This window comes from Euprymna scolopes, chromosome 22, assembly GCF_053919585.1.
Source record: "Euprymna scolopes isolate OS-2025 chromosome 22, ASM5391958v1, whole genome shotgun sequence".
NCBI classification, from domain to species: Eukaryota; Metazoa; Mollusca; class Cephalopoda; order Sepiida; family Sepiolidae; genus Euprymna; species Euprymna scolopes.
This window is the reverse complement of record NC_136503.1, coordinates 105,934,872-105,962,678: the sequence shown is the minus strand read 5'-3', so window position 1 is coordinate 105,962,678 and position 27,807 is coordinate 105,934,872. Positions and strand designations below refer to the sequence as shown.

General features: G+C 35.4%; 1 protein-coding gene across 4 annotated transcripts in view; it reads left to right on the top strand.

The window, feature by feature from the left end:
• Positions 1-27,807, top strand: part of LOC145243622 (protein broad-minded-like) — a 403,332-nt gene that overhangs the window by 189,046 nt on the left and 186,479 nt on the right. For all 4 annotated transcript variants that reach the window (XM_080106643.1, XM_080106646.1, XM_080106644.1 and 1 more), the window contains 3 exons: positions 385-522; positions 12,651-12,734; positions 19,415-19,560. In XM_080106643.1, the coding sequence (XP_079962769.1) occupies positions 385-522; positions 12,651-12,734; positions 19,415-19,560 (368 nt within the window). The remainder of the gene's footprint in view (positions 1-384; positions 523-12,650; positions 12,735-19,414; positions 19,561-27,807) is intronic.

Genomic DNA, 27,807 nt, shown 5'->3' with positions numbered 1-27,807 from the left:
CATATTCCTAAAGTAACGTAAATTAATCAAGTAGTTTTATTTTTAACAAAGAAAATCAAATCTTATGAGTGAACAGAAAGGAACTGTCTCCCGTCAATATCTAGTAAAAAAAAAAAAAAACGGGGGCGGATAAGTCCACAATAATTCAAACTTGCAAGATCAGCCTTGTACCGATTTCGATGTTAATCGCTAAAAATCGTACATTTTGATTTTCTTAGTTAAAAAAACACTTGATTAATTTACATGATTTTTAGAATATGACTTAGTTAATAAAGATTTTTCTACAATTTAGTTTTTTTTTTTTTAAATAGGTTTAATTTTAAAGAAGGACCTTTGTTTTTCAAAAACTGAAGAATTATTTTTTTTTTCTATTATTATTGCCAGAATATTCCCATGATTTGCGATACTCTGGTGGACAACTGAACTATGCCTTCGTTGTGCACTCCATCAACCTTTTGGGGCGACTTTTGATGTTTAAAAGTGGACGCAAAATGTTCCCTGTCCACATGCTGGATACACTTGGTAAGTAGACATTGGAATACAAATCTTTGCCCATATCGACGTATTAAATAGCGAACAGAACATATAAAATAACTATTTTGGAATTTTTCAGATGAGGATTAATTTTTCGTATTATTTGGATTCTTTGAACTACTGTTCTCATCTTGAGTGCTATTTTCACACCGTTTTTGTTGTGTCCGGAAAAATGGGTTATCGGAATCATGGAATATTTGAATGAAAAGTAAACAAGCTCATTTTAGATTAAATGCTGTTTATTACAGTCGAAACACAAATTATATTTACAGCACGATATGCACATGTTAGTGCAGCCACCATCTTGTCCATTCTGGAACTCTCTAGTCTTTTTCTTTTCGTTTATATAAGGGCAATAACTCTTACTTCCTTTATTAGGGTTATTTCTTGTTTAGCTTTTGGTCGCTATAACAGTTGTGGTCAATGTAACCTCCGACCTTCTTCAGGTGTATCTTGTCGAACTCGGGAATATTTCTGTTGTAACTCGGAAATTTTTTAATTTTCGCCCAAATGCCGGAGTTCGATAGAAACATTTTTGAGTTCAACAAGATACGCCTGAAGACAGTCGGAGGTTACATTGATCGAGACATTGTGAAAATGACACTCAAAATGTTTTGTTGTTTCTTTCTTAATTAATAAAATATGACTATGTTTATACACAGTAAATTTCATCAACGTTGAGATATATCAAATAAAGTTATTTTTTGTTGTTAGCGAAATGTGAAATGAAAATTATTTTTTTGTTTTGCTGTAAAGAAAACTACAGTTTCATTAATTGTTGCACAGAGGAGAGATAGTTTTTGTGAGTATTTGTGTGTGTGTATATATATATATATATATATATGTATTAGTGATGAGACGATTCCAATGCAATTACCGATTACGTTACAATTACCGATTCTGATTCTTTATAAATCTCTAAATATTTAACTATAAAGTTTTTATTATTCACATTTACCGTAAAACACATGTTAAATATGCAAATATTTTCTCAAACGTAAAAATACACATGTGCGAGATGATCTATCGGTTTTAGTTTTACTAACAGTCTCAAATCGGTATTCATTATTTTAGTATTACCATCAGCGGTAGAATTTTTTTCCTTATGGAAAATCAAATAAAAAAGCCAATTAAAAGAATCGTTTTTGGCATCGGAAAATAAGCACAAATTTTTCCGTACCGATTCCAATACTCCAAAAAGTTTCAATTTTGTCGATTCCTGATTCTAATTAATCGTCCCAACACTGATATATATATATATATATATATATATATATATATATATATATATATATATATATAATCATTCAAATACAGTAGTGTTTGAATATATGGTTAAGTGACAGTTTTAGTCATTTAGAACTGCTTTAAAGCTTCACTGCTCACCCATTTCCGACCAAATTTCAAACAATTTTTACAGTTTATAGATCACCTTCTCAGCTATATTGTGAAAAAATAATTTCAATTTTTATTCAATAAAACAAAAGTAATGATGAATTTATTGGTGTTCAAAATCATAAAAAAAACACGTAAGGTGAGCAACGTTTGTTATTACTGGTTTCTATAGCAACTATGTTTCTACTAATTCACCGCTCTCACGAAAAGAGAAGTAATAAGTGAAACAGAGAGATTGAAAGACTGAAAGGGAGATAATTGGGGGATTTTATTGAAAGCAGACTATTGCCGTACATTGTTATTACATATGTGTATGTTATGTTTATGGGGGCGAAAAATAAGACTGAAATTAAACAAAAAACAAGTGAATTTACTGAAAGCCTGGAAAAATCATGGATTACAATAGAAAAATGCGAGCATGAAAAGTAATATCGTTAAGCTTAACCATAGGAAAATATAGGACTAGTTGTTAAAACTGGAAAAGAAAAGGACAAGATATTCTAGTAAAAAATATAATAAATTTATAACTTAAAATATTGCAACATTAAGAATTTTTTTAAATTCAATTCATAACATTATATAATCAATTCTAAATTATACATTATTTTAAGTTATAAATTTTATATATTTGTTACTAGAATATCGTGTCCTTTTCTTTCCAGTTTTAACAACTAGTCCTTTATTTTTCCATGTTTAAGCTTAACCATATGACTTTTCATGCTCGCATTTTTCTATTGTAATATATATATATATATATATATATATATATATATATATATATATATATACTAGCATGGGTGCCCGGCGTTGCCCGGGTGTTTGGAGATGTGTGTTGAGCAAAAAAAAAAAAAAAAAAGTGGTAGTAGGAAGGCAGGCTCGAACCCGTACTATGAAGGAGGAAAAGAACAGGAAAAAAAACTGACATCTTTGCTGTTACGACCACCACCAAACCAGAAGTGACGCAGGTTTAAATTAAGGCTAGACAATTGAAAGAAGGGGATGACTTTCAAAAATATTGGCGAAAAAAGCGACCCCCCCCCTCCTCCTGTAGAAAAGTGCCCAGTTGAGGGTGAAGAAATTAATGATTTTAGCCAATTTTTCGGTATTTGGCGTCTGAACGATAGAGCTTCAAAATGATACTGATCTTGGTAAAATCCGTTGCTTCTGTCGAAAGTTTTAGGCAGACATGCAAACATACATACATACATACATTTATATATTGGTAGCTCAAATTTTCGACTCAAACCGATTAAAAAGCTTGCCCTATCTCTGAATACCCTTTATGTAAAATTTCAAATGTTTAGACCAGAAATTTGGTAGAGCCCACAGAGGTCAAATTTTTTTAACTTTGACTCCTATTATGACCCCTTAAAATTTATTGTTTTAGGCTCAAATCAAGTTAGATCCATGTCCTATATTTAAAATTTAAATTGTTTAGACCCAAAATTGTCGGAGGAGTTTAGTAGAGTTCTCAAAGTTCAAATCGTTGAACTTCGACCCCTTAACAGCCAAATCTTTGGTTGAAAACCGATTACAAAGATTTTCCCAAATCTCACTACCCTGTATATCAAATTTCGAGTCTGTAGATTGAAAATTCACAGGGAAATGTACACAGACAGACACTCAGACAGACAGACAGTTTCACTTTCATAGATATATAGATATACATTTCCCCAAAACCTCTGGCCTTGATGGAGGGGAGACTATGCTGCTATGGTTTCAAATGATCTGAAAGAACAGCAAGGGGAGACTTGATTCCAAATATTTTTCATATGTTATATCCCCCTCTTTTGGAAATAGGGTACGATTATGAATATCTCCAGTATTAAATAATCTTTACACACTGTGAAATTTAGTTTATGTATACAAACCAAAGAGGAGAGATATAACATATGAGAAATATTTGGAATCAAGTCTACCCTTGCTGTCATTTCAGATCATTTAAAACCATAGCAGCAAGTTTTAGTCTCCCCTTCATCAAGGCCAGAGGAATATTGCTGCCATATCTGGGCAGGAGCTGCTAGAAACAGCCTATCCTGCCTTGACAGAGTACAAAATAGACTTCATGGCTTAGTGGGGGATGCCCTTTTCTCTTCCCTGCAACCTCTCTCCTACAGAATAGACGTTGAAAGCTTATCTTTGTTTTATCGTTATTTCCATGGCAGGTGTTCGTCTGAGCTCCAATCTCTGGTCCCACCTCGCCAATCTTTTACGAAAAACACCCGTCTAGCTGAATCCACTGTCAAAAACTTTCCCCACTCTTTAACTGTGCCTAAATCAAAACGTAGATTCCATGAACAAAGCTTCTTTCTTAGAACTGCACGCCTGTGGAACTCTGTTCCGTCTGCCTGCTTCCCTCCTGACTACAACTTGGATGTCTTCAAGTCCAATGTAAACAAATTCCTGATGAACCGCCCCTTTAAGTAGACCATTTATTAAATATGCACTCTAACATACTGTACTTACAATAACCCTTATCCCTGAGTGGCTTCCGGCCTTGATAAGTGTTGACCACCTTGTAAAAAAAAAAAAAAAAAAGGACAGAGGTTTGGGGGAAATATCAGATATTTTGTAATTTATATGCAAACCTAGGAAAACAAGTGACTATGATTGAAATATTTTATGGCTGTCAAAAAGTCCCAAAAATACGCTCTGTATGGTGAATAATCCTCGTAATGTGCAACCTTAGCGGTAAATGTCACATAGCCCACTACACAATTCAGGTCATTAGCTTTCCAACGAGCCTTCATTTGTTAAATTCTGATCAATAGTTGCTAAGGTTTGGAACTCATAAAATTGCCACGTCTTATTTAGTGATGCATAGGAATACAAAATGTATTTTGAAAAATTTTTTTTTTAAATGAACAGGGTTTTCAACCGTACTTTTGTGCTTTCTTAGTGTAATCGCGCACGCGAGGCAGTCACTTTTTGCTTACTTATAATGTTATATAGTTGTATATAACATTTTTGTAATGAGTATATATATATTTACGGCACCAAATAACAATCTATTATTTAGTCGGTCTATATAACACTGTCTCTTTAATTCTTGTGAATCCACTGTTACATGTCTTAATTTGCTTCAGCGTTTATCCGTTTGGCTTCTATAAATTCCCTTTATATACACACTAAACAATGCTTCAAGCAAACTACACTAACTTATTATTGCATTAATAACAAATAATAAATTCTCAACAAATAATGCAGATGCCATGGTTGGAAACCAAAACCTGAGATTCTATCAATTGACCTATTTGAACGTTTTTATAAATAGAGCTTAAAGCATTACCTTACCAAAATAGCTTTGGTGTGACGTCATAGGTTTACATAATGTTTCAAAACATGAATTCAAAGATAAACAATAAGGCAATAATAAAAATATTAGCAGTAGTTAATTATTAAGTAATTAATAATTAACTCTAACAGCTTATTAGCCTGTATTATTTGAATGTTATTTTCACAACGTTTCGATCGATTTAACCCCCGACCTTCTTCAAATGAATCTTGTCAAATAAGGGAATCTGCATGGAATTTCGAACAGAATCCTTTATTTAATTCATGGGACTAGTATGCTCTCGTTCAGTCAGCCATGATTGACGGAACGAGAGCATGCCAGTCCCGTAGTTTGCAATTGTATTTTGGAATATCGTCCACACTGAGATTTGATTCTTCAACCTCCAGAAGAGTATAATGTACAACTGAATTTTACTAAGTATTTCATCTACAGACAATGTGAGTATGAAATTTTAGGGGCTTTAAACCGATTTTTGTTTTTAGGTGTGCAAGCTGACTACTTATCATTATATATCATTATGACATTACTGCAGATTATTACAAATTTATATATATATATATATATATATATATATATATATATATAATTCTTGGTTCATTAGTTTTTCATAAAATGATATTTCTACATTACCAATTTAATTGAAATTTTCAAACAGTCTATCCTTAGAGTCGAGGAATGTTTTTATGTTATTAAAATAAATTAAAATTGCAAATTATAAAATTAAATAAAATAAAAAATATTCTGCAAGACTCTTCTCGGTTTTACTTCCGGTCACTTCATGCACCACGATTTGACGACTTTCGAATTACAAGATTTCATTTTCTGTTTTATCGATGAGTAAAAAAAAAAACATCCCCTATTTTTTAAATTTAAATTCATTTGTTTATCTTAAGGCTTTCACCCATCAAACATTACATCTCAAATTGTTTGTTGTTTACATAAATTGCTTGCAAAAAAAATGCACAAAAACGTTTGTTTCACCTTTTCTAAATTATAAAAAAATAAGAAATTTGCTGTTTAATTTTTACGACTTGCCCCAGCGTATTATAAACACCCTAACCTTCCCATGTTAAAAATGGGTTTTGGATTAAATACCCCCACCCCAACCTCGAAAGCCATTATTAAAATGGGGAGGTTGGGGTGTTTATAATACGCTGGGGCAAGTCATAAAAATTAATGAAGTTGCTATTATTTATTGTAAAAATTGTTTAAAATTTATTTATTTGAAAAAAAAAATGACATTTTCTACAAACATTTAATAAGAAATACAAATAAACGGTAGTTTTTTTGTTTTTTCCTGTTTTTTTTTTTTGTTGTTGATGTTTCTACATTTAAAATTTGACTTTACTTTTCCTAGCGTTGTTATTATTTCATCGGCAACGCTCGGCTTTATCCGGCTGTTGACGTCATGCGCCGGTGGAAGCCGAACCGAACGATGAGAAAATAATTACACAACACTTGAAATTTAATTCATTGTGGATTTATTCAACAATCTTTTGGAAAATAAATATTTAAAATAAAGTGGCGCTTATGCAGTTATGTTACCGTGCTATTTTTTAAAAATAGTATTTTCACGTTAAATTCAAGTTCTACAATATCTTTTTGTTTATTAAATTGTTAGGTGAAAGTACAGATAACCCAGTCGGTTTCTAATTCTAATCCCTCATCCTATTTTAGTCTCCTAAATTAATTACAGTGAATAAGGCATTGTAAAAACATGGATAAATCCTATTTTAGTCACCTAATCTACTGACTGTGAGAATAGAGGTTATTTGGAAAGCATTGCTACCTTGAACAGCACCAGGAGTAACTAGTAAAACCTTTCTAAATAAATTGATTTTGGCAGACATTCGGTGACAAAATGACATAGCCTTAGCCCTTGCTGCATGTGGAATACCTGCGACCTTGCTACCAAGTAGAAGAACTATTTATTCTACTTTGAAACATTCAATTTTTCAAAAAATCTCAGTCCTTGCAAGATTTGTGTGGCAATGTCAGACCATTCGGAATGCAGTAATATTGCTTGCAGGAGATTTCAGACAAATGTTCCCTGTAATTTCTCAATCAACACCAGCAGATGAAATAAATGCTTGCCTCAAATACTCTACTTTTTGGTGCCATGTGAAGACATTAACTTTCATAGCAAGTGCTCGTCTGAACTCCAATCTATAATCCCCCTTTTTGCCAAACTTTTAGCAACAACACTCAACTAGCTACAACCACTATCAACAATTTCCCCCACTCTTTATCTGTGTCTAAATCTAAATGTAGATTCCATGAACAAAGCTTCTTTCCTAGAGCTGCCAGCCTGACATGCTTTCCGTCTGGTCATCTTCAAATCTAATGTAAACCAGAACTTGTTGAGCCGTCCTCTTAAATAATAACATAATACCCAATTTTCATCACTAATGATTACAACGCTGGCATATCGGTGACCACTGCCTACTCTTTAACCCTATCCTCTAGTGGTCTTCAGGTCTTGATAAGTGGTGATTCCCTTGTTAATATGAATATATATATATATATATATATATATATATATATATATATATATATATATATATGAATTTATCTGTCAGTTTGACAATCAGATTATTTTAGGAAGCCATAAGGAGGCCGGCAGCAGCCCTATTGTTTTAAATTTTGCTAAACTTCAAGGGCGACAATTCAATTCAGAGATTTTGTTTGTATTCAAAATAATAAAAACTTTTTAATCGGTAAAAATTAAAACTTGATTTTCTTAACAAAAAAATTACTCGATCAATTTACCTGATTTTTGTAATATGACATCTTCATTCCATGACGAATATGTACATTATAAATATATTTCTGTATTTTTGTTTTTTAATCAAGTTTAATTCTAAATAAGCAATCTTTATTACTCAGAACATATAATCCAGTGCAACTGAATTATCTAGATATGACCAGTGTTGGAAAAGGGGGCAGAAAAGGTCTTGCATCAGAGCATTTTTTTTCCTCTGGACCACTGTAGAAAGACTTGTGTCTTGCTGAAAAAATAAAACCAATATTTTGGTAATTTTTCAATTTTTGTACGTTTAAAACACTAATTGATGCAAAATTCACAAGGTGTTTCTATTATTTTGCCCAACCCTATATATATATATATATATATATATATATATATATATATAAATTGTGATTCAATGAATTTCAAAAAACTCTCATTGAAATGAAATGAAGTGGTTGAGTTTCATATCAAAGAATTTTTATTATTCTAAGCAAGACAAAGAATGCTTTAGAAAATTAATCTCCTTAACCTATAGGGTTTCGATGTCTACCATCTCATCAGAGGAGAGAAAATATTAGCAAATAGTTATAAGGTATGCACCCTATTTGCTAAAGTCAGTGAGACATGGAAAGTCAAAGTGAAAATAATACATTTATCAGAAGTCCTGTAGCAGAAGGATTTGTAAAAAAAGGATATGAATGTTTTTTTTAGATTCAGCTTGCTTGGTAAAATCCATATTATACGTTCTCTACATCCGTTTGGTAATAATGTCCAAGTTATATATTGGGTAATCCGCATAGCTGTGTAGATATCCGAATCGGGCAAGTTCTTGTATAAATTTGTTTGTGGGCCCAGCGATAATAATTCAAAGTCTGGTGGAAACCTTTTCATTAGAAGTCTATATTATTTTTTTTAGTGGGGTGAAGTGTTAATATTCTTATATTATTACGGCATTGAACGTGACCATCCATTTTTGTCCCCATTCCACTACTGATTGGAGGTCATCCTCTAGTGTTTCTGCCATTACTTTAGATATATGTTCATTTGTTTTCCTGTCGTGCCTGCTATAGAGTGTGGTGTCATCAGCATATATACCCATCTCAGAGGCAATTTTGTCGGGGAGGTCATTTATGAATATCAGGAACAGCAGAGGTCCAAGGATAGATCCCTGGGGCACTCCCGCATTTATATCATATTGTTTAGATGTACGACCGTCGAGGACAACCTGGATTTTTCTCTTATCTAAGAAGGATTTAATTATGTTAAGTATTCTACAAGTGATACCGTATGATCTAATCTTCCTGAGGAGACCCTCATGCCATACCCTGTCAAAAGCTTTAGATATATCTAGAGCTACCGCTCTGCCCTCTCCCGCTTTGTCCAGTGAATGGTATATGCGTTCAGAGATTACAGTGAGGATGTCTGCCGTGGAACGGGCTTGTCTAAATCCATATTGTTGGTCGGTCAGAAGTTTAGCATCTGTAAGGTGCTGGACTAGAGCATGGTTAATTAAGGTCTCAAATATTTTGGCAAAAAGTGGGAGGAGGCTAATAGGGCGATAATTTATTGGGTCAGTTCTTTCGCCAGAATTCTTGAATACTGGTACCACAGAAGCCGTTTTCCAACAGCCCGGAAAGCAAGATTCATTAAAACATTTGTTGTAGAGTTTGGAGAGAACTGGAGCTACTTCAGCTGAGCACTTTTTTAATAGCACAGCTGGGATGAGGTCGGGTCCACATGCTTTTAAAGTGTCAAGGTTTTTTATGATAGCATGCACCTGAGCAGGGGTGATTATTAGATCGTCTAGCGTATGGTCTGTCCGCATAGGAACTTGAGGTAGGGGGTGGTTTAGAGGGTCCAGTGTGGAGTTTAAGGCAAACCGACTGGCAAGCATGTTTTTTTTTTTTTTTTTTTTTTTTTTTTTTTTTTTTTTGCCTATTTTAAACCTAAACATTAATCAGAAGTGACATTTTCAGGGCATTCATCGTCAAGCCCAAATATCAACTGACGTGGTGTTACAAGAAAACACAGACGGAATTTGATGAACATCATTATTAATTTCTTATTTTTTATTCTTTTTGCGAATTAGTCCACCAGGCAAATTATTCCTCATAATATATAATTATCAATAGAGGATTGATTCTATAATAATTCATACGTAATTTGCATAAATTAAAATATCATGTTTAACCGTATTTTACGACCGGGCAACGCCGGGCTGCCAGCTAGTATATATATAATAGAACATTGATTGTATATATGTTGTAAAATCAATTTCAGCGTTCAGTGCCACATTTCTGCATGTCTATAAATTTTTAACTTGATACTGTCTATCATTTATACTTACTTGGACTTAGAAACGCCCACATCTTTCAATGCATCGTTTTCGATCTGAAGCACTTCCTAATTTCCGGCATGACTGCTACCGGAAGCGGTGACAAGGCAAATCAGTTCCTTCACTTTTGTTGTTCATATTGTAAAGCGATTTATTGGAATAAAATGATAAGATAAATAAGTTATTAAAAATTATACAATAAAATTAACAAAATTATACAGATAAAAATAGTGCAACTATCTTTATTTGTTTTCAATAATTTTTTTAATAATGTTTTTAATAATTCTTTTAAGAATTAAGATTATAAGAAAAAAAAACTAATTTCAATAATTCTTAATAAAAAATTTTAAAATTAAAATAAGACCTTGTCAACGATTATTAAATAAAACTTGTCAACGATTATTAAATAAAACATAAAGATCGGAAAAACGTAATAAAAAAAGAAGAGTATATATTTGATGACGATACAACGTCTTTCAATATATTGCTTTCGATTTGAAGCCAGATTCACAGCAGAGTTCTGTCTAAAAAAATAAACTGAGAATTCGCATCTTACTTAGACGTAGGAACTCCCACGACATGCAACTCATGAAGTCAGATCCACAGCGTCCCTCCAGTTTTTTTTTCCATTGTAATCAAATCTGTTGATTTTCTGCTTCTAGTTCAGTTTTGGTCTTCCTTTCTTTGTTTTCCATCTGGGCTCTATTGGAGTATGTGATTGGCAATTCTTTTTGGGGCCAATCTTAAGGTTTTCTCGAGCCAGCTTAAAGATTGTTTGCAGATTATTAACGACACTGCCTGTTGGTTAGTGCAATCTCTGACTTCTTGGTTGGTAGTACGATTGCTCCATTTGGTCCCTAGAATCTTTTTAAGACACTTGGAATCAAACGCGTCTAATCCAAGTTTCACTTCCATATAGCAGTGTAGAATAGACTTTGCTGTTATAAAATTTTAACGTGGATCTGATCTCCATCTGAGGGTGAATTTTCTTCAGATCCTGCAGAGCTGGATAAATGCTGCTGAGGCCTTACCTATCCTGCACTGCAACTCATATTCAATACTGCCTTCTTTGTGTATGAAGCTTCCTTAGTAGGTGGCCCTGTCGGTGGGGCATTAGAATACGCCGACTGCCCCCCCCCTGTAGTTGGTGAAGTTGATTTACATGTACACGCGTTTAAGGTGACCCACATCTTAATCGATAATGATCGATTTGCAACTCCACCGGAAACTTTTCTACGTACAGCCTCCTTTGGAAATGTTCACCCTCAGATCTAATTTAAAATCTTATAACAGCAACGTCTTGTCCACATTACTATATGAAAGTGAAACATGGCATCTCAAAATCAGAAAAGAGAAGAAATTAGATGCGTTTGATTTCAAATGTCTTAGAAAGATGCTAGGGCTCCAATGAAGCAATCGAATTATTAACCAAGAAGTTAAAGTTGGAGGAGAGGAAGAGAAATGGCACTAACTCTATGCGGGTTTAACTGGCTTCCTCCAAAGGAGGAAGTTCCATGGGAGTATGAAATTCACAAGCAGTTTCCAGTTGCATGTATATCCCCGTTGACAATGTTAGGTTTTTGCAACTCTTACAGGGAGATGTTGATGTCCTTCTACATACTGCGCCTGGAATTTCCAAATTGGTCACCAATTTGGTACTGACCAGGCTCAACGTTGCTTAACTTTGGTGATTTAATGAAAACTGGTGTGTCAACCTGATTATGCCGTATATATGTGGATTGGATTTTGTTAAATGCTGCTGAGACTTTACCTATCTGCACTGTAACTCCTAGTCCCTATTACCTCCTTTGTTTATGGAGCTTCCTAATTAGGGGACATTATGGTGTCTGAATCGTTAGTCGGTAATTCAATCGCTCCATTTGATCCCTGGAATCTTCAGAAAATTTTTTCACCCCATTGCAAAAAACTGTTGAGTTCACCCAGACAGAATTAATCGTTTTGGCCAATTTTTTTATATATTTTTTTCCGAGAGTCTGATTTTTCTAACGATATCAACTTTGTCATTGTTCATCACGTCTGTCGAAAGTTTTTAGCAAACATAAAAACACACACATACACACACACATTTGAGATTTATATAAGTAGGTGAAGTTGTGTCAAACTTGTTAGTCGATAATTCAATCGCACCATTTGATCCTGAGAATCTTTCAAAAACACTCGGAATCAATCATTTATATTGATTAACAATTTAACAAGTCTACTGTACATTCTTACTTATTTATCCATTTTTTTTTTGTCTAAATGTAATTTTATTTCTGTTTCCATAACAACTCATCATTTCATTTCTTCTCTGTCCTTCCTTCGTTTTTTTTTTTTTCCAGTTGCCGTCAGTATACCGCAGCTGTTGATTTCTCTTTGCACCCTCATCGTCCGCTCAGCATCCACGCCTGATGGCCATTATTATTGTAAGTAGACCCGGCAAAAGACTGATTCTCTGTCTTTCAACGTCAACGCCTTTTCCATACACAAAAAAAGCTCGCAAAAGACCATTAACCACTTGTCCACAATTCATTCCGCATGGATTCTCGCAATTTTCAGTTTGTTTTATTTCTTACGGCTGTTTCTTTTTTCCGATACAACTTGGATTATTTGAGGAGCATATTCAATGATCTGAAAACCAGCCCAGATTGTTGATCATGAGTTTCTTTTGTTGTCCAGTTATGTTTCTTAATCACGTAAACAACAGCATAATCACGTTGACACACCAATTGCCGCTGGATCAACCAAAGTTAAGCAATGTTGAGCCTGGGCAGTACTGAATGGGTGACCATTATGGACTTCCAGGTGCTGTATGTGCTCTCTGCTTATCTCGGCATTGTTTCCAGTCGTCTTGGTCTTCTTCTTGCCACTGGACCCAAACAGTGTCGATTCAGGAGAGATGTTGTTAGGGATTGCACAACCCTTGCCTCACAATTACACGTGCAGCTGCTCCTACAGGAGGTATCCGTTGTCTTTCGAGACTGAACAGAGGCATCGAAACAACATTGAACCTTGTCAGAACCAGATGGGTGACCATTTTGTATGGAAATAGCTCCAGACAAAGCATAAAGCCACTTGATGTAAAGAACTAAAAAGACAAAAATATTATTTCAAAGGTAAAAAAAACAACCAACAATACGTGTTACATGAACAGATTCCGACCCAGAAAACAGCAATTCTTCTCCTTTTGTCAGAAACATCAAGTCCTGATGTTATGTTATGGCGTACTAAAAGGTGTATGTCAATATGTGTACTTGGGACGAAGGGTTCATCCTGATGTGTATACGTGTCACTAAATGTCTATTGTTAGTGATTCTTCACTGTTTGAACCGTAGAATTATGTTGTTGCTGCCTATTTATGATATATTCATATCTATTTGTTGGTGTGTGTGTGTGTGTATGTGTGTGATGCATGTATTTTGGACATGCCTCCATGCGTCGTTGATTTTGTCCACCTGGAATTCATCTTGTTCTGGGAGGGGAGGCTGGAACCTGTTCGGACGAATATTCAATCACTTCCAAGAACGCTGGTTAGTTTTATATAGTTTTTCTTCACTTTCCAGATATCGATCGCAGAAGAATGGAAAGTGAATATTTTTGCTTGCATGGTTAATTCTAGGCCTCTACTTTCATGCACGTCAGCTCCCTACCCAGTGAAGGGGGCTGGACGACCTATTAAACCGTCCGCTCTTCTTTAAGTCCAAATTCCAACTCTCAATGATCTCCAGCTAACCTGATCCACATAACATGCACGTAGATCCGATCAGCTGAAAAACTTGTCTATGATCTAGCTTTGTTATATTTTGACAGCTTTTTATAAATATTCTTCATATTCATCTCCTGTCCATCTCTCCAGTTAGATAGAGACGGATAAACAGCTAACAAATACTATCTTGTGTTCAACCTATTACATAACACTGGGTTTGACCTTAAAAGACATCAAGTGGTGAGGCCCCATCTGTGGTGTGTGGAAAATGCGGAATTGCCGTTTCATTACTATCGCTCTCGGGTCCACTTTGGCTCGAAATGGTAATACCTGTCAGGGAAGCTGGTGCTACTAGATCAGGCTGTCTGAAGATACTGGCTTCCTGATAAAAAATGCATTAAACATTGATTTCAGTGTTTTTTCCCCTCCCCTTTGCAAAACTCAATCATGTTCTGCAAAGTTAAAAACAAAAAGAACACTTTTTGTTTTACAAAACAACCAAACCAAACTCTATGAATAAATATTTAAAAATCTAAAGAAGTTGAAGCATAAAAAAAATTTTTTAGGATTATTGGATTCTGCATTAAATAACCTGAGAGAGGTTGGTATGCCATAAAACAAAAACAACCAAGATCAGAAACATCGCTCATAGAATATGAGGACTAAAGAACAAAAATAAGAGAAGCAAGATTTACGAGGCTGCGGAAAATAAACACAACATCCACTTTCTAAGTAAGCAGTTTATGGGGGATGATGGTGACCTCCCTGCCCTTGCAAAAAACTGTAAAAACAAACGTCATTAAAAAATATTTCACCTGAACGTGATAAACATAGGACTGGAAAATTGTAAATTTTATATTCCCCAGAAACTTCTCCCCTCAGAGGAAGTCGGCTGAACCCATCCAAGATGTATGTCGTACCAGGACAAGAGCATTTTTCCTTTCTGGAGAATCTTGCTTTTTTTTTTTTTTTTTTTTAAGTTGTTTATTAAAACTATGGTAGCACAAAATGCACATTATTTCAACATTTTGTTTCTGCACGAACCTCATGTAACATCATGTTGAGACAGGCTCGAAGGTGCAGTAAACTGCAAGCTAAATGCACCCAATGGGATAGACACGGAGAGAGGTAACAGGCGACCGAGAAAAGAGGTAGTGGTGGGGCGGACGACAGGCATAAAAAAAGAACAGTTGTAAACAAAAGAGAAAAAATTAAAAAGGAAAAAAAAGGTAGATAGGGCCAGAATGGTATGTGTGAAGGATACTTCTTTTGGCCAAGAAAGCTGTAAACGCTAATTGACCATGACAGCCCAATATGTGAGTGGAAGGAAGGGTACCAATGAAATTCCAATTTACAAAGCGACCATTGTTGGCTGCTCCCTGATGGGTAAGTGGCCTCTATTGAAAAGACATGTGGCCTTCGTGGAATTGGATTTGGTTCATTTTTATGATCCCTCAAAGTTAATTGAACGAGACCATTCTGGTTTTAATGGCCCGTCAAATTCCATTAGGCACACGCCGGCTGAGATTAGGGGTCCGCCTATTCTACTCGATTGCCAACAGAAGAAGAAGAAACAGCCCCTTTTTTGGGCATAGGCCGCCTGGTGAAGATTTGAGTGACAGCGGTTCCGGCATCCTGGTTGGATAAAGGGCCGAATGAAAGAAAAAGAAGATATAGCTCCCGCCCCCACAATATAAGCAGCGAGTTTTGAGCGCAAGATACACAGAGACAGACAGAGAGAGAGAGAGAGAGATCTGCTCCCCTGGGCTTGAACGAGCGCAAAAGCCGACTGCCTCATCGATTGACCCTGTCCCGTAGCTATTTAGTTTTTATCAAAAAAGAAAGAACTTTGCAGTTAACCAACGGCCAGTCCCTAACTTAATAGTGAATTACAAAACGACGATTGTAACCTTTCTGAATAACAAGGAATTTTGCATAAGAAAAAAAAACAAATATCGACTTGTCTTTTTAATTTGTTTTGCATGATTGCAGAAGTACTTGATGAGTCTCTTTCAGGTACAGGCCGCTGACATTCTCATTAAGGAGATACGGAGACCAATAATCGGGGAGCATTCCACTACTAGACGACACGCGGGTGACGTAAGTGTCACAGTGTAATGAAACATAAAAAATAGTGAGCGTTATGTGTTGCTGTAGTTTATAAAACAGAAATAGGTAAGAATATGACACCCAATATCGTACCTTTTCAACAATTCATTGTCACAGTTGTCATTTTTTTTTTCTTGCATGAAATTAATTAAAGATAATATTCAATGCAGATCATTGATCATGACTTTCTTTTGTCGTTAAGTTATTTTTATTAATCACATAAGCAACATTGATCCTGGTCAGTATCAGATGGGTGACCATGTGAGAATATCAGGCGCTGTATGTATTCAGAAAAGTGTATGTATAATACCTCTGGGAGATGAACATGTTTGCCATACACAGTTCCAGGTCACCCTTAAATAATAACCTCTACTGCTTCTCAATAGATCACTAAAGTTAAGTGATATTATGTCTGGTCAATATCAGATAGGTGACAATTTAGGGATATCAAGGACTATATATAGATAGACAGTGACGTCATTGCTCAAAATTATCTTTCCTAAACAAGATACACATATGACAGGGGATCACTTGCGAATATTATGTTCCCTAGAAACTTCCTTCTCCAGTAAAACTTGTCTAAGGTGTATGGCAGGGTTATGTTTATTTTCTGGAGATTCTTGTTTGTAAAAAAGCACCCACCATAAGTAAAGTTAATCTATGGTAGCACAAAAGGGTACTATTTTGACATTTTGTTTCTTCATGAACCTGATGTATTTTTGTGTACCAAAACATAAAATTAGGACCATTTTGTGCTGCAATACTTTTATAAATAAATAGGCAAAATTGTGATATCCAATATCAAATCTTGTAATCTACATAAATAGTAGATGTATGTCTGTGTAAAGATATTTAACCGATAAACTATTAAACTACTGGTCACATATCACTGAAATTAACAGAAAATAGTAATTATACACCAAGGTTGGTTCATAATGAGTAAAATTTTTGCTTGAATGGATGAATAACGTGTATTTCGGCAAGTTGAAATGCAAACTGTTCATTTCAATTTGCTGACAAATTTCTATTACTTTTATGTATGCACAACTTTATTATTACTGTCGATAGCTCAAACAGTAGGGAACGTGGCTGGTATGCTAAATGTTTTGGTTTCAATTCTAACTGATGGCAACCAAACCATTTTTAAAATCTTTTAAAAGCAATACTATATATTAGATGCAATATAATATTCAATAGAGAAAATTGGCTCTGTAATAATAAACACAAAATTTTTTTCTTATTTTTTTTTTTACTTGGGGATCACCACTTATGAAGGCCCAAATGCAGAAATACGAGGTGCCTTAAATAAGTTTCCAGACTTTTTTCGTATGGGTAATATTATTGATAGTACACACATGAAACTCTAGTCCCCTTCGAAGTAATATCTTCTGCCTGCAAGTAAATAATATTCAGATGCAGATGTGTAAAGATATACGGCACAATCACGTTGACACACCGGTTCCTGCCAGATCACTAAAGTTAAGCAACGATAAGCCTAGCCAGTACCTGATGGGTGACCATTTGGAAAGACTAGGCGCTCGCTGTATGTATTGTGCAGAGTCATAAGAAATTTCCAGATTGGTATCTGGAGGCGCATTAATTTACTGGGAGAGATGCACCCCTAGTCTTTGTTAAGACATGCGTCTAGGAGAAGGTAACTTTGATGACGTCGGCAGCAGAACGTTGGATGGCCATGGGGGAGGATGAGTCTCTAGCAGATCAACGGTTCTACGGTATTAAGAGTTATGTCATTCGACTGCAGCTATGCAGATGATCTAAGGACAACGGATAGGTGCAGACAGGCGAGTCAGATACCTCTGCACCGAGGAAGGAAATTGCAACCCACCCCATGTATTCTGCCAAATTCAAAATCATGTGATGTCTTCAGAGGAATCAGACCAACAATGGACCAAAGCCTATAAAGAGCACTAACCATGATTTCATTTACGACATGGACATACAACAATAAAAAAAAAAAGAGAAGAAGTGTATGATTCAAAATTAGGGAGAGTGGAATTTTCATATTAGAAATTGAGTAAGGCTACATGTCCTGGCTGGAGACAGGAAACAGCATAGCGAATAAGCAGGGAACACCTTTCTCAAATACATTGTTGTTGCAAAGAAGGTGAGTTGCCTTTACCGTGCTAGAAAAGTACTCACACCAGAGAGTATTCTGTATATAAGTCACCATTCGCCAACGCATAGAGTATTGTTGCCACATCTGGCTGCTACTATCATACTCTTAGGCAGGGTCCAAAAAAAAAAGGAGTCTCAAATCTAATAGCTCCTGCATAATCTGCCAAGCTCTAACCTCTGTCACATCACTGCAGTCTTGCATCTATGTGTCTGTTTCACAAGTACTTTAATGTGTATCGCCATAAATTGGAAATAAGTGAGGAAGGTCAAGGAGAATGCCTCCACTGGATGAGTGCAAAGTAGACTAGGATCTTAGAAAGCTTATTGTCACCCTAATTTCAGTAAAGATCGATGGTCGCCATCAATAAGAAATCAATGGTAAACGGCTATTACAATAGCACTAACTAGTTTGCAAAGGTTATTGAAAGAGGGGGGTGAATATTAGAAATCTGAGGAGACTTGTTGTCACTCAGACTCCAGGGAACATCACATGTTTTCAAAGAGAATTCTTTGATGATGGCCTGTGTGAAAACTCCTAGTGAGTAATAATCATGGTGATAAAATAACATTTTTTGTTTAAAATTTAACTGTTAAAAAAAAGACCAGACGAGTGCAATATTAATTTTAATAAACATTTTTATTTATTAAAATTAAATTGAATTTTTTTTTTTTAATTTTTCGATTAATGAAATATTCTTCTTCAGTAAATACAGACCCTTTTATTATTATTATTATTATTATTATTATCATTATTATTACGTGTCATGGTGGAGGTAACGCCCGGCACGTCCTCAGGGGTCAGAAGATAAGGCTGAATGATGTTTAAATGATATGTAAGAAGAAAAAGAAGAAAAACCTGCCTGTATTTCCCGAAGAAGAATATTTTATTTTTCGAAAATTTGAAAAAAAAAAAAAAAAATTATTTTTAATAAGTAGAAATGTTTATTAAAATCAATTTTGCACTCGTCTGTTTTTTTTTTTTTCAACCATAAAATTTTAAATTCTTAACATCGAGTGCGTCTCAAGCAATAGATTTCTTCTTTTTTTCTTCTTCTTCTTCTTCTTATTTTTTTGTGTTAAATTCTTGAAATAACTTTACAAAATCATGTTTCCAACGATGTGACCTTTGAACTTTCATCTATTCAATAATTATAGGTGACAATCTGAACCCATCCATCCTGGCGACTGAAGTTTTGAACAATCTCTGCAGTAAAGAGGATGCCTGCTCGATTTGCTTGTGTAAAGATATGGTCACAGACATCGTTATGATCCCTATCACACGATGGCTCGATTCGTATAAGGTGGGTACTCGGCTTTCAAATATCTTTCTTGTTTTTTTTTATTTTGTTAGAATTTATTTGTTAGTGTTAGTGATACGTTGCTAGTCTTTCTCTGCTCAATTGCTATTTTCATAGTAGGTGCTCAACTGAACACCAATCTATAATCTAAAAGTATTTATACAATAACTGTTGCTTTTACAGCAGCATTGCTTCCAACAAAACCTTCATCAGATGATGACTCTGGGTTCAGGCATGGTGTTGGGATCAAAGTATCATTATCACTAGCCCAGCGCGCCCCAGCAGTACCTCACGATACCACCAGACTTTGCCAGATCCACGATGATGCAGATAGAGCCTCGTCCAATGTTTTCAAAGACTTTTTCTCTTTACTTTTGTATAATGCCAGCTTCCATGGTTTCAAGGCCGAAGCATCATTACCACTAGCCCAGACTGCCCCAGCAGTATCTCAGAATATCACCAGACTTTGGTGGGATTGCCATATTCATGATGAATCAGATAGAGCCTTGTCTTGTATTTTCTTTATGCATTTTTTCTTATCTGATGGAGAAAGACCAAGATTATGAAAGAATGTGGAGGTTGAGTTAGCAATAAAACCTTGACATCCGACTTCGATAGGAAATACAATGGTTTTTCAGCCATTTCTGATACATTCTTCTTGTAGATCTTCATATCTTTCCTCTTTCCAACTTACGCTGATGTACCCAGTCAAAATTTTCCTCAAATGGAACTGTAAATTAACAAGAAAAAACTTTATCCAAATTAACGGACCAAATGATGATATCCGGACGCTGATCCATTAACATTATTTCGGTTGAAAATACGAGTTGACATTCTAAGTCAAATGCAATGCGCCAGTCAGTAACAAGTACTGTCAATAATTTTCCTTTATTCCCCTGTGTTTTTAATGGAACTTCTGTGAACACAGTTTCTACCTGTCTGCAGGACACAATACTATGAGGCTGCTTCTCAGGCAATTGTAACATGTGTGCCGTAGTACACGTTTACACATGTAGACCCAACACGTTGTAGCAGAGTACATCGCAAGGAACATAAGGCAAGCAATAACTCAACTACTTTTTTTTTGTAACAATAACATTTATTTCCTCATTCTCCTGCTACACGTGACATCACGTTACAGCCGTGACGTCACCTACCTCCCTAACATGATCGTCTTCTCCGATGTCTGCCCTCTCAAACATTGTTTTAAAAATGCTCCCGAATGTGCTCCTCTGTCTGTTGTGCACATTCTTTTCGTCTTTTTCGTTTATCCTTACGGAACCATTATTTCGCATTTCGTATACATTTGCATATGCACCTCCGCGCACTGTTACACATGGTTCTTTCCGAATCTAACTACAATAATTTCCCTTTCTCCCTCTATGTACTAAATAGGACTTCAATGAGCAAGGGTTCTACATATCTGTGGAACACGATACTGTGGGGCTGCTTCCAAGTCGACTACAACATGGTCGTTTTGAGCAATCTCTGCAGTAAAGAGGATGCATGCTCGATTTGTTTTTTTCATTTTCCCCCCAAACAAGGCATAGTGCCACATTGATGTAGGGGGGCTACTATCGGGGTTATAAGTTGCAGGGATACTATGTAGGGAGTTGAGCAGCAAGATGTCTGTTCACATTACACTTGAACTTTTGCATGTCAGTACAGTTTGGGAAAGCAGGAAGCCAGAAGGGAGTTCCAAAGTCTAGCAATTCTGGGGAAGAAACTATTCGAGTGGAAGATTTTATTACATCTAGGGATTTCTACTGTGTAGAGGTGGAATTTTGCTGCTTGTTGGATTTATCAGGTGTATTTATAGCTTTTTGGTAAGTTCATTATTCCTGAACTAGGTAAATCAGCTTAGCCCCATAACATCATGTAAGAAGCCAAAAAAATACTACTTCAAGGTCAAAAACTACATAATAATAATTGTTAGATGGATATAATATATTCTGACCCAGAAAACAAGCGTTTTCTCACTTTATCACAAACATCGCTCATGGAATATTGTTGTGTTATTGAATGTATATATAATTTTCCACTTGTACATTTCAAATGCTTGCAAAATTATATATACACACTCGAAAATTATTTTGTCATTGTTCTCCAAATCAACACAGACGAATTTTGTCAACATACAAGTTTATTACTTGGCCTTCGGGACAAGATCAAAGTGTAGTATCTGTTCTTCAGATGCTGCACTTCAATTTCTTGTTCTCTGTCAGTGGAGGAGAAATCCTTCACGACTGAGACAATTTTTATTTTTGTTCCTTTTCTCCACGTTAAAAAAACGACGCTGGTGTCTAACTCTGTCCCGTGGGGAGGCATTGTAAATAGGAACATACAAGTTTATTTGCAATTCACTGATGACCATTGGCAAGAGAGAGAGAGAGGAGGGGGGAGAGATGGAACTGAGCAACTGTATTTAGCGGTAAAGGTGTGTACGTATCACTCACACTGGATGACAGCCAGCTTTCCTCTCTTTACTTCTCTTTTGTTTATGCTATCCGTGTTTATAATGACATCAACCGACATTCCTGAACTGTAAATATTTAAAATATTTAATTATTGTTCTTTATTTGGTTGGCATTGCACAATTCTAAATTCCCAACCTGGAATGTAAGCCTTTCTTTGTTTTTGGTGATAATTACAATTCAGATAATTTTTATGGGACACAAGAATGTAGATCAAAATCCATGTCAAATGTACATGTGTGCAAACCTCTGATTTTATTGGCGCTGCCCCAGCTCAATATTTAACAGTATGAAGACTAAAGGACAAAATAAAGGAAGCGAGGGTTATGAGATTGCCAAAAGTAAACCAATGGTTCACTTTCTACTCCCATCATTTCCCGTCTTTCTCTGCTCTACCGTTTTTTTTCATGGTAGGTGCTCAACTTAACGCCAATCTATGGCTCTCCTCTGTAAAATATTCACAATAGAAACTCATCTAACTACAACCACCGCCAATAATTTGTCTTTCTCCTTCTGTGTACTTAGAACCAAACAAAACTCCCATGAGCAAAATTTCTCTCCTAGAACTGCCGATCCGTGGAACACAATACCACAAGGCTGCTTCCCAGCCGATTATAACATGACCGTTTTCAAGTCCAATGTAAACAAATTCTTGTTGAGCCGTCCTCCTTGATAATCAATTTCTGACCAGTTACAACCATCATTAACAATCCTCATTAACTCTTATCCTCGAGTGGCTTTTGGTCCTTAATAAGCAGTGACATGTTAATAAAAATATATAGGAAAAGTATGCCTCAGCTTATTTTAGATCAAATAAAAAAAAAAAAGTAAAATATATCTGGTTACTTTCACAGTAATTTTATCATTTGAATTCAAAGTTTAGTTGGGTTTTTTTAATCTACAGGGTGGAACGATAAAAATGTCGCCTTAAAGAAAACAACAATATACAGCTTTATTTTAAAACGAAAGAAAAAATCAATTCAGGTAACTTGATTATATAGTAGAGCTGACATCTATTCAATGCAGCCGTCTTCAGTCTCAATCACCACCTCAACACGGGTCCAGAACTGGGAGCATGCCTTTTCCACAAGCGCCAGTGGGAGCTTAGCGAATACTTGGCGATCAGGTTGGCTTTGGTGTTGTAGGAGGTCATGTTGGTGATATTCTCGACGTATGATGAAATGAAGTAGTTCAGAGGTTCAGGTTGATGGAAGAGAGGGGCAGTGAAAGAAACAAAGTCGCACCATTCCTTCTAAACCAAGCCTGAGTCTCAGGAGATCATCACACTCTTCAGCACATCCAGGTACATTTTGGTGTTGGTTTTCAAGCCGACTTCGAAGATGTGAGGCAGCATGATGTGGCCCTTGCTTGAAACCGCACCAAAGACCATGACTGTGGCCAGAAACTTTGTTTTCATCACCCGAGACACATCCCTGTTATTCGTAGCAATCTAGTGATGTATTTTGAGAGTGCTGGCAATGGTCCTTTTGTCATAATTTGGATCGGTAGAGAGCATGAGTTGCACAGTGGCGCATCTCCGATCTCACTCGTTGAACATAGTGTCATTTTAAGACATGATAGAAAGCTCCTATCGCTCTTAGGGTTTGTACGCAACTGGCCAACTAGTAGATGATCTACAACAAAAAAAAGAAAACCGGTTTTCATCAAACGGAAACGGAATCAGCTCGTCTTTTCTGGGGCGACAATTTTATCGTTCCACCCTTTTTTAATTTATAGTTAACCTTTTAGTTGAAGTTTTTTTTTTTTCAATTTATAGTTAACCTTTTAGTTTGAAGTTTTTTTTTTTAAGTTGAGCCTTGTTTATTTATAGTCGAATCTAGTTTATTTATAGTCGAACCTAGTTCATTTATAGTCGAACCTAGTTAATTTATAATCGAACCTAGTTCATTTATAGTCGAACCTAGTTCATTTATAGTCGAACTTAGTTTATTTATAGTCGAACCTAGTTCATTTATAGTCGAACCTAGTTCATTTATAGTCGAACCTAGTTCATTTATAGTCGAACCTAGTTCATTTATAGTCGAATCTAGTTTATCTATAGTCGAATCTAGTTCATTTATAGTCGAACCTAGTTCATTTATAGTCGAACCTAGTTCATTTATAATCGAACCTAGTTCATTTATAGTCGAACCTAGTTCATTTATAGTCGAACCTAGTTCATTTATAGTCGAACCTAGTTCATTTATAGTCGAACCTAGTTCATTTATAATCGAACCTAGTTTATTTATAGTCGAACCTAGTTTATTTATAGTCGAACCTAGTTCATTTATAGCCGAATCTAGTTTATTTATAGCCGAATCTAGTTTATTTATAGCCAAATCTAGTTTATTTATAGCCGAATCTAGTTTATTTATAGTCGAATCTAGTTTATTTATAGTCGAACCTAGTTCATTTATAGTCGAACCTAGTTCATTTATAGTCGAACCTAGTTCATTTATAATCGAACCTAGTTCATTTATAGTCGAACCTAGTTCATTTATAGTCGAACCTAGTTCATTTATAGTCAACCTGCTTTTATGAACCTTATTTTGTAAGCATTATTATTTTTTTTTTTTTAGTTGAGCATTTTTTAATTTAAATTTTAGCTCTTTATCCTTAGAATTTAAAGAAAAATAAGAAATATGTAACAAAATTTTTCCGTACTTGAAATGTTAAATTTATTGCTCCCGGACAACATCTGGTGGTCACACTAGTAAATTATGATTGTAGCTCCAGCTAAATGTGCAGTTATTAAATTGGCGCTTTTACACTATTAGGATGAAATTTTGTAGTCGATAAATGAAGTTTTCAGATAAAAAAAAAATGGTTTCTACTGATTTTTTTTTTTGTCAATTCTAATAAATTACAATGGAAGCTTACAAATTATGCAGTCGAAATTACCTGAATATTACTAAATTATTAAAAAACAAAAAAAAAAAACTTTAATCATATTAGCAGGTGAAAATTTGTGGCCATCTTGTTTTTATAAAATAAAGCAAAACGAAACCATAAACAAGGGAAGTAACTCTAAATGTTTAATGTGACTAACGCAAAACAAATAACAAAATAAACATAACATATATACAGTGAACCTGCCGAATTACCTCCCCTTGTGAACTCTCCTGTGTCTTACATACCAAACACGATCATTTTCTTCAAATTTTATTTTCTTTAATAAATAATTTTCTACCTTATTCATCTTCGTAATTTTTGGATATAATCATCTTAAAATAATACGAAGAATATGTAGATACCATTGTTTTTGTGTGAAATTCAGTATTACAATTTCTGAAATTTTCGTCGCAAGAACTAAAATCTCATATCATGGTTCTTTTAAGTGAAGTTGTCGATGACCTTTGCTTCAGACAAGTGTCTTTGTAGAAGAGGGAGGACTTGATATTGGGGGGGGGGGATTCACAAATGTTCAAAAAGATCCAAGATGTTAAGGTACTAGCGATATAAAAAAAAATGTTATGGATGATCAAAGCGGCCACTTTCGTTTCATGGGCGTTTTGAGATTTGTTGAACTTCTCTTTCTAATTAATTGCTTGCTGTATGTTGCCCGAGTCAGAAGAATAGTGAAGAATTTGATAGTAGAAATAGTCTTTTGAAGGTGACTGGCAAACCACCCCCTCCCCGGTTTTATGGAAATTAAATATGCTGAAGCAAAAAAAGATAATTTATTTTATCCATTGGGCAATCTGCCGCTTTGAAATTGGATATTTCATTTCATCAGACAGCACCATCATCATCATCATCATCATCCCTGGTGCTATAAAATCAGGCTGTCTGAGGATATCGGATTCCTGACATATAATCATGTTAACACACTGGTTCTCATTATATCACCAAAGTTAAGCAACGTTGAGTTTGGTCAGTTCCAGTTGAGTGACCATTTGAGAATACCAGGCGCTGTATGTAGGAGGACGTTGACACCTCTCTAAAAGAATTGCAAAAACCTAACATTGTCCATCATCTCTCCTTAACGAGGATGTATAAGTGATTGCATGTAAATTTGACATTTCCATAAAACTTCCTCTTTTGCTGGAAGCGAGTTTAACATGCTTAGCATGAGTGCCATCTCGTTATAGTACAAGGTATAGGTATGATAACTAAGAATGGTGTACTAATTAATGCCGCTAACCAATCGAGGCTAATAGAACGAGAACAATTTACCGTCATGTATTGAATAAAGGTTTCAGTTCAGAATTCAGTATAAGCCCCCAAGTTTTACATAAAGATTCCCAAGTTAAAAAAGATACACCTGAAGAAGAGGGGGAGTTACATCGGCCGAAACGTTGAAAGTGAGAAGAAGTGCTAGACAACTAGAAACAATGCTGAGATAAGCAGAGAGCACATATATCATCTAGAATTCCCAAATGGTCACCCATTTTAGTAATGACCAGACTCAACATTGCTTAACTTTGGTGATCTAACAGGAACCGATGTGCCAGCATGAATTATGCCGTTGAGTGTCAACTTGAATTATGCCCTGTTAGACACGATCATAAATAGTAGCCATTACAATCAAGTGTGTGTGGGGGGGGGATGAAGAAAAGTAAAAAGAAAAAAAACAGGTAACATAATTCGACAAGGTTTTGAAATTATTTATTTCCTACAACTTTCAAAATTGGAAGGAGCTTGGATACATAAATATGCGTCATCATCAAAATCAGGCACAAGGCTATCAAAAATGTGGGAGAAAAAGGAAGTCGTTGATCACCATTGTCTATCGTACATTTTACCTAAATCTCCATCACCCCTACCCTATTTACTTTAGGGACGGCCCTACTTATTATCCTTAAATTTATTGAAAATTTTATTTTTTATAAGGCCAAGAAAATATGTATTTATTTGCTTCCCCACTGAGTAAATTAGGCACAAGGCCGTTTTTTAATGTGGAGAGAAAGGGGAGGGGTGAGAGGGGGGATCAGCTCCTCCGAGGGGCTGGGGGAGTTGGATAGTGACAATTGGTATGAACATTGACCAATAACTGATTGCTACAAGAGCAACGGTCTGATATGTGGAGTTACCCCCACATATGGTCTTTGGTGCAGCATCTACCTGATCAGATACTATGCTTTGATCTTTGATCTTTGATCCCGGGCCAAGAAGGCCAGGGAAGTATAGGTTACGGTATTTGCCTCACCTAATTGTGTTATCTATAATGTTATTTGATTACATGGGTATTATATACTGTATTGTATTTTGTTACTAATTTTTAATGCCATATTCCAGGGTCCTACTGTATTTCCCTTTGACTAACAAGTGATCGTCCTTGGATGTGATAGTAAAAGTAGTGAGGTCGGCCATGACACTTTGAGATACATATGCAGCTCCCAGATGAGGAGAGAACTTGAATGCCTACTAGACACTATCCTCGAGTGTCTAGGGTCTCTCTGTACAGGAGTTTGCCAGAACAAACTGGCATGGGGATACTTTTTCCTATAAATAAATCCTGACTAAATATTCAAAATCCCGTAGTATTCACTGCTGAAATAAGATTTCCTCAATATGACGAACCAACACAGGCTTTTATGAGGAATGGTGCCATTTCTCCAAATCATGTTACCTCAAGTAATAGCATGAAGCTGGATATCTACCAGACTAAAAGAATTCTTGTTCTGGAATCTAGTAAGACCAAGAGACCACAAGAACGATATTCTATAACATAAATGGGGAGAGGAAAATTATATTCTAAATTTCTGTACTAACTCAGTGGTTTATAGGTAAATAAGAACTTTATTGGAATATTTGAACGTATAGAGATGACGTG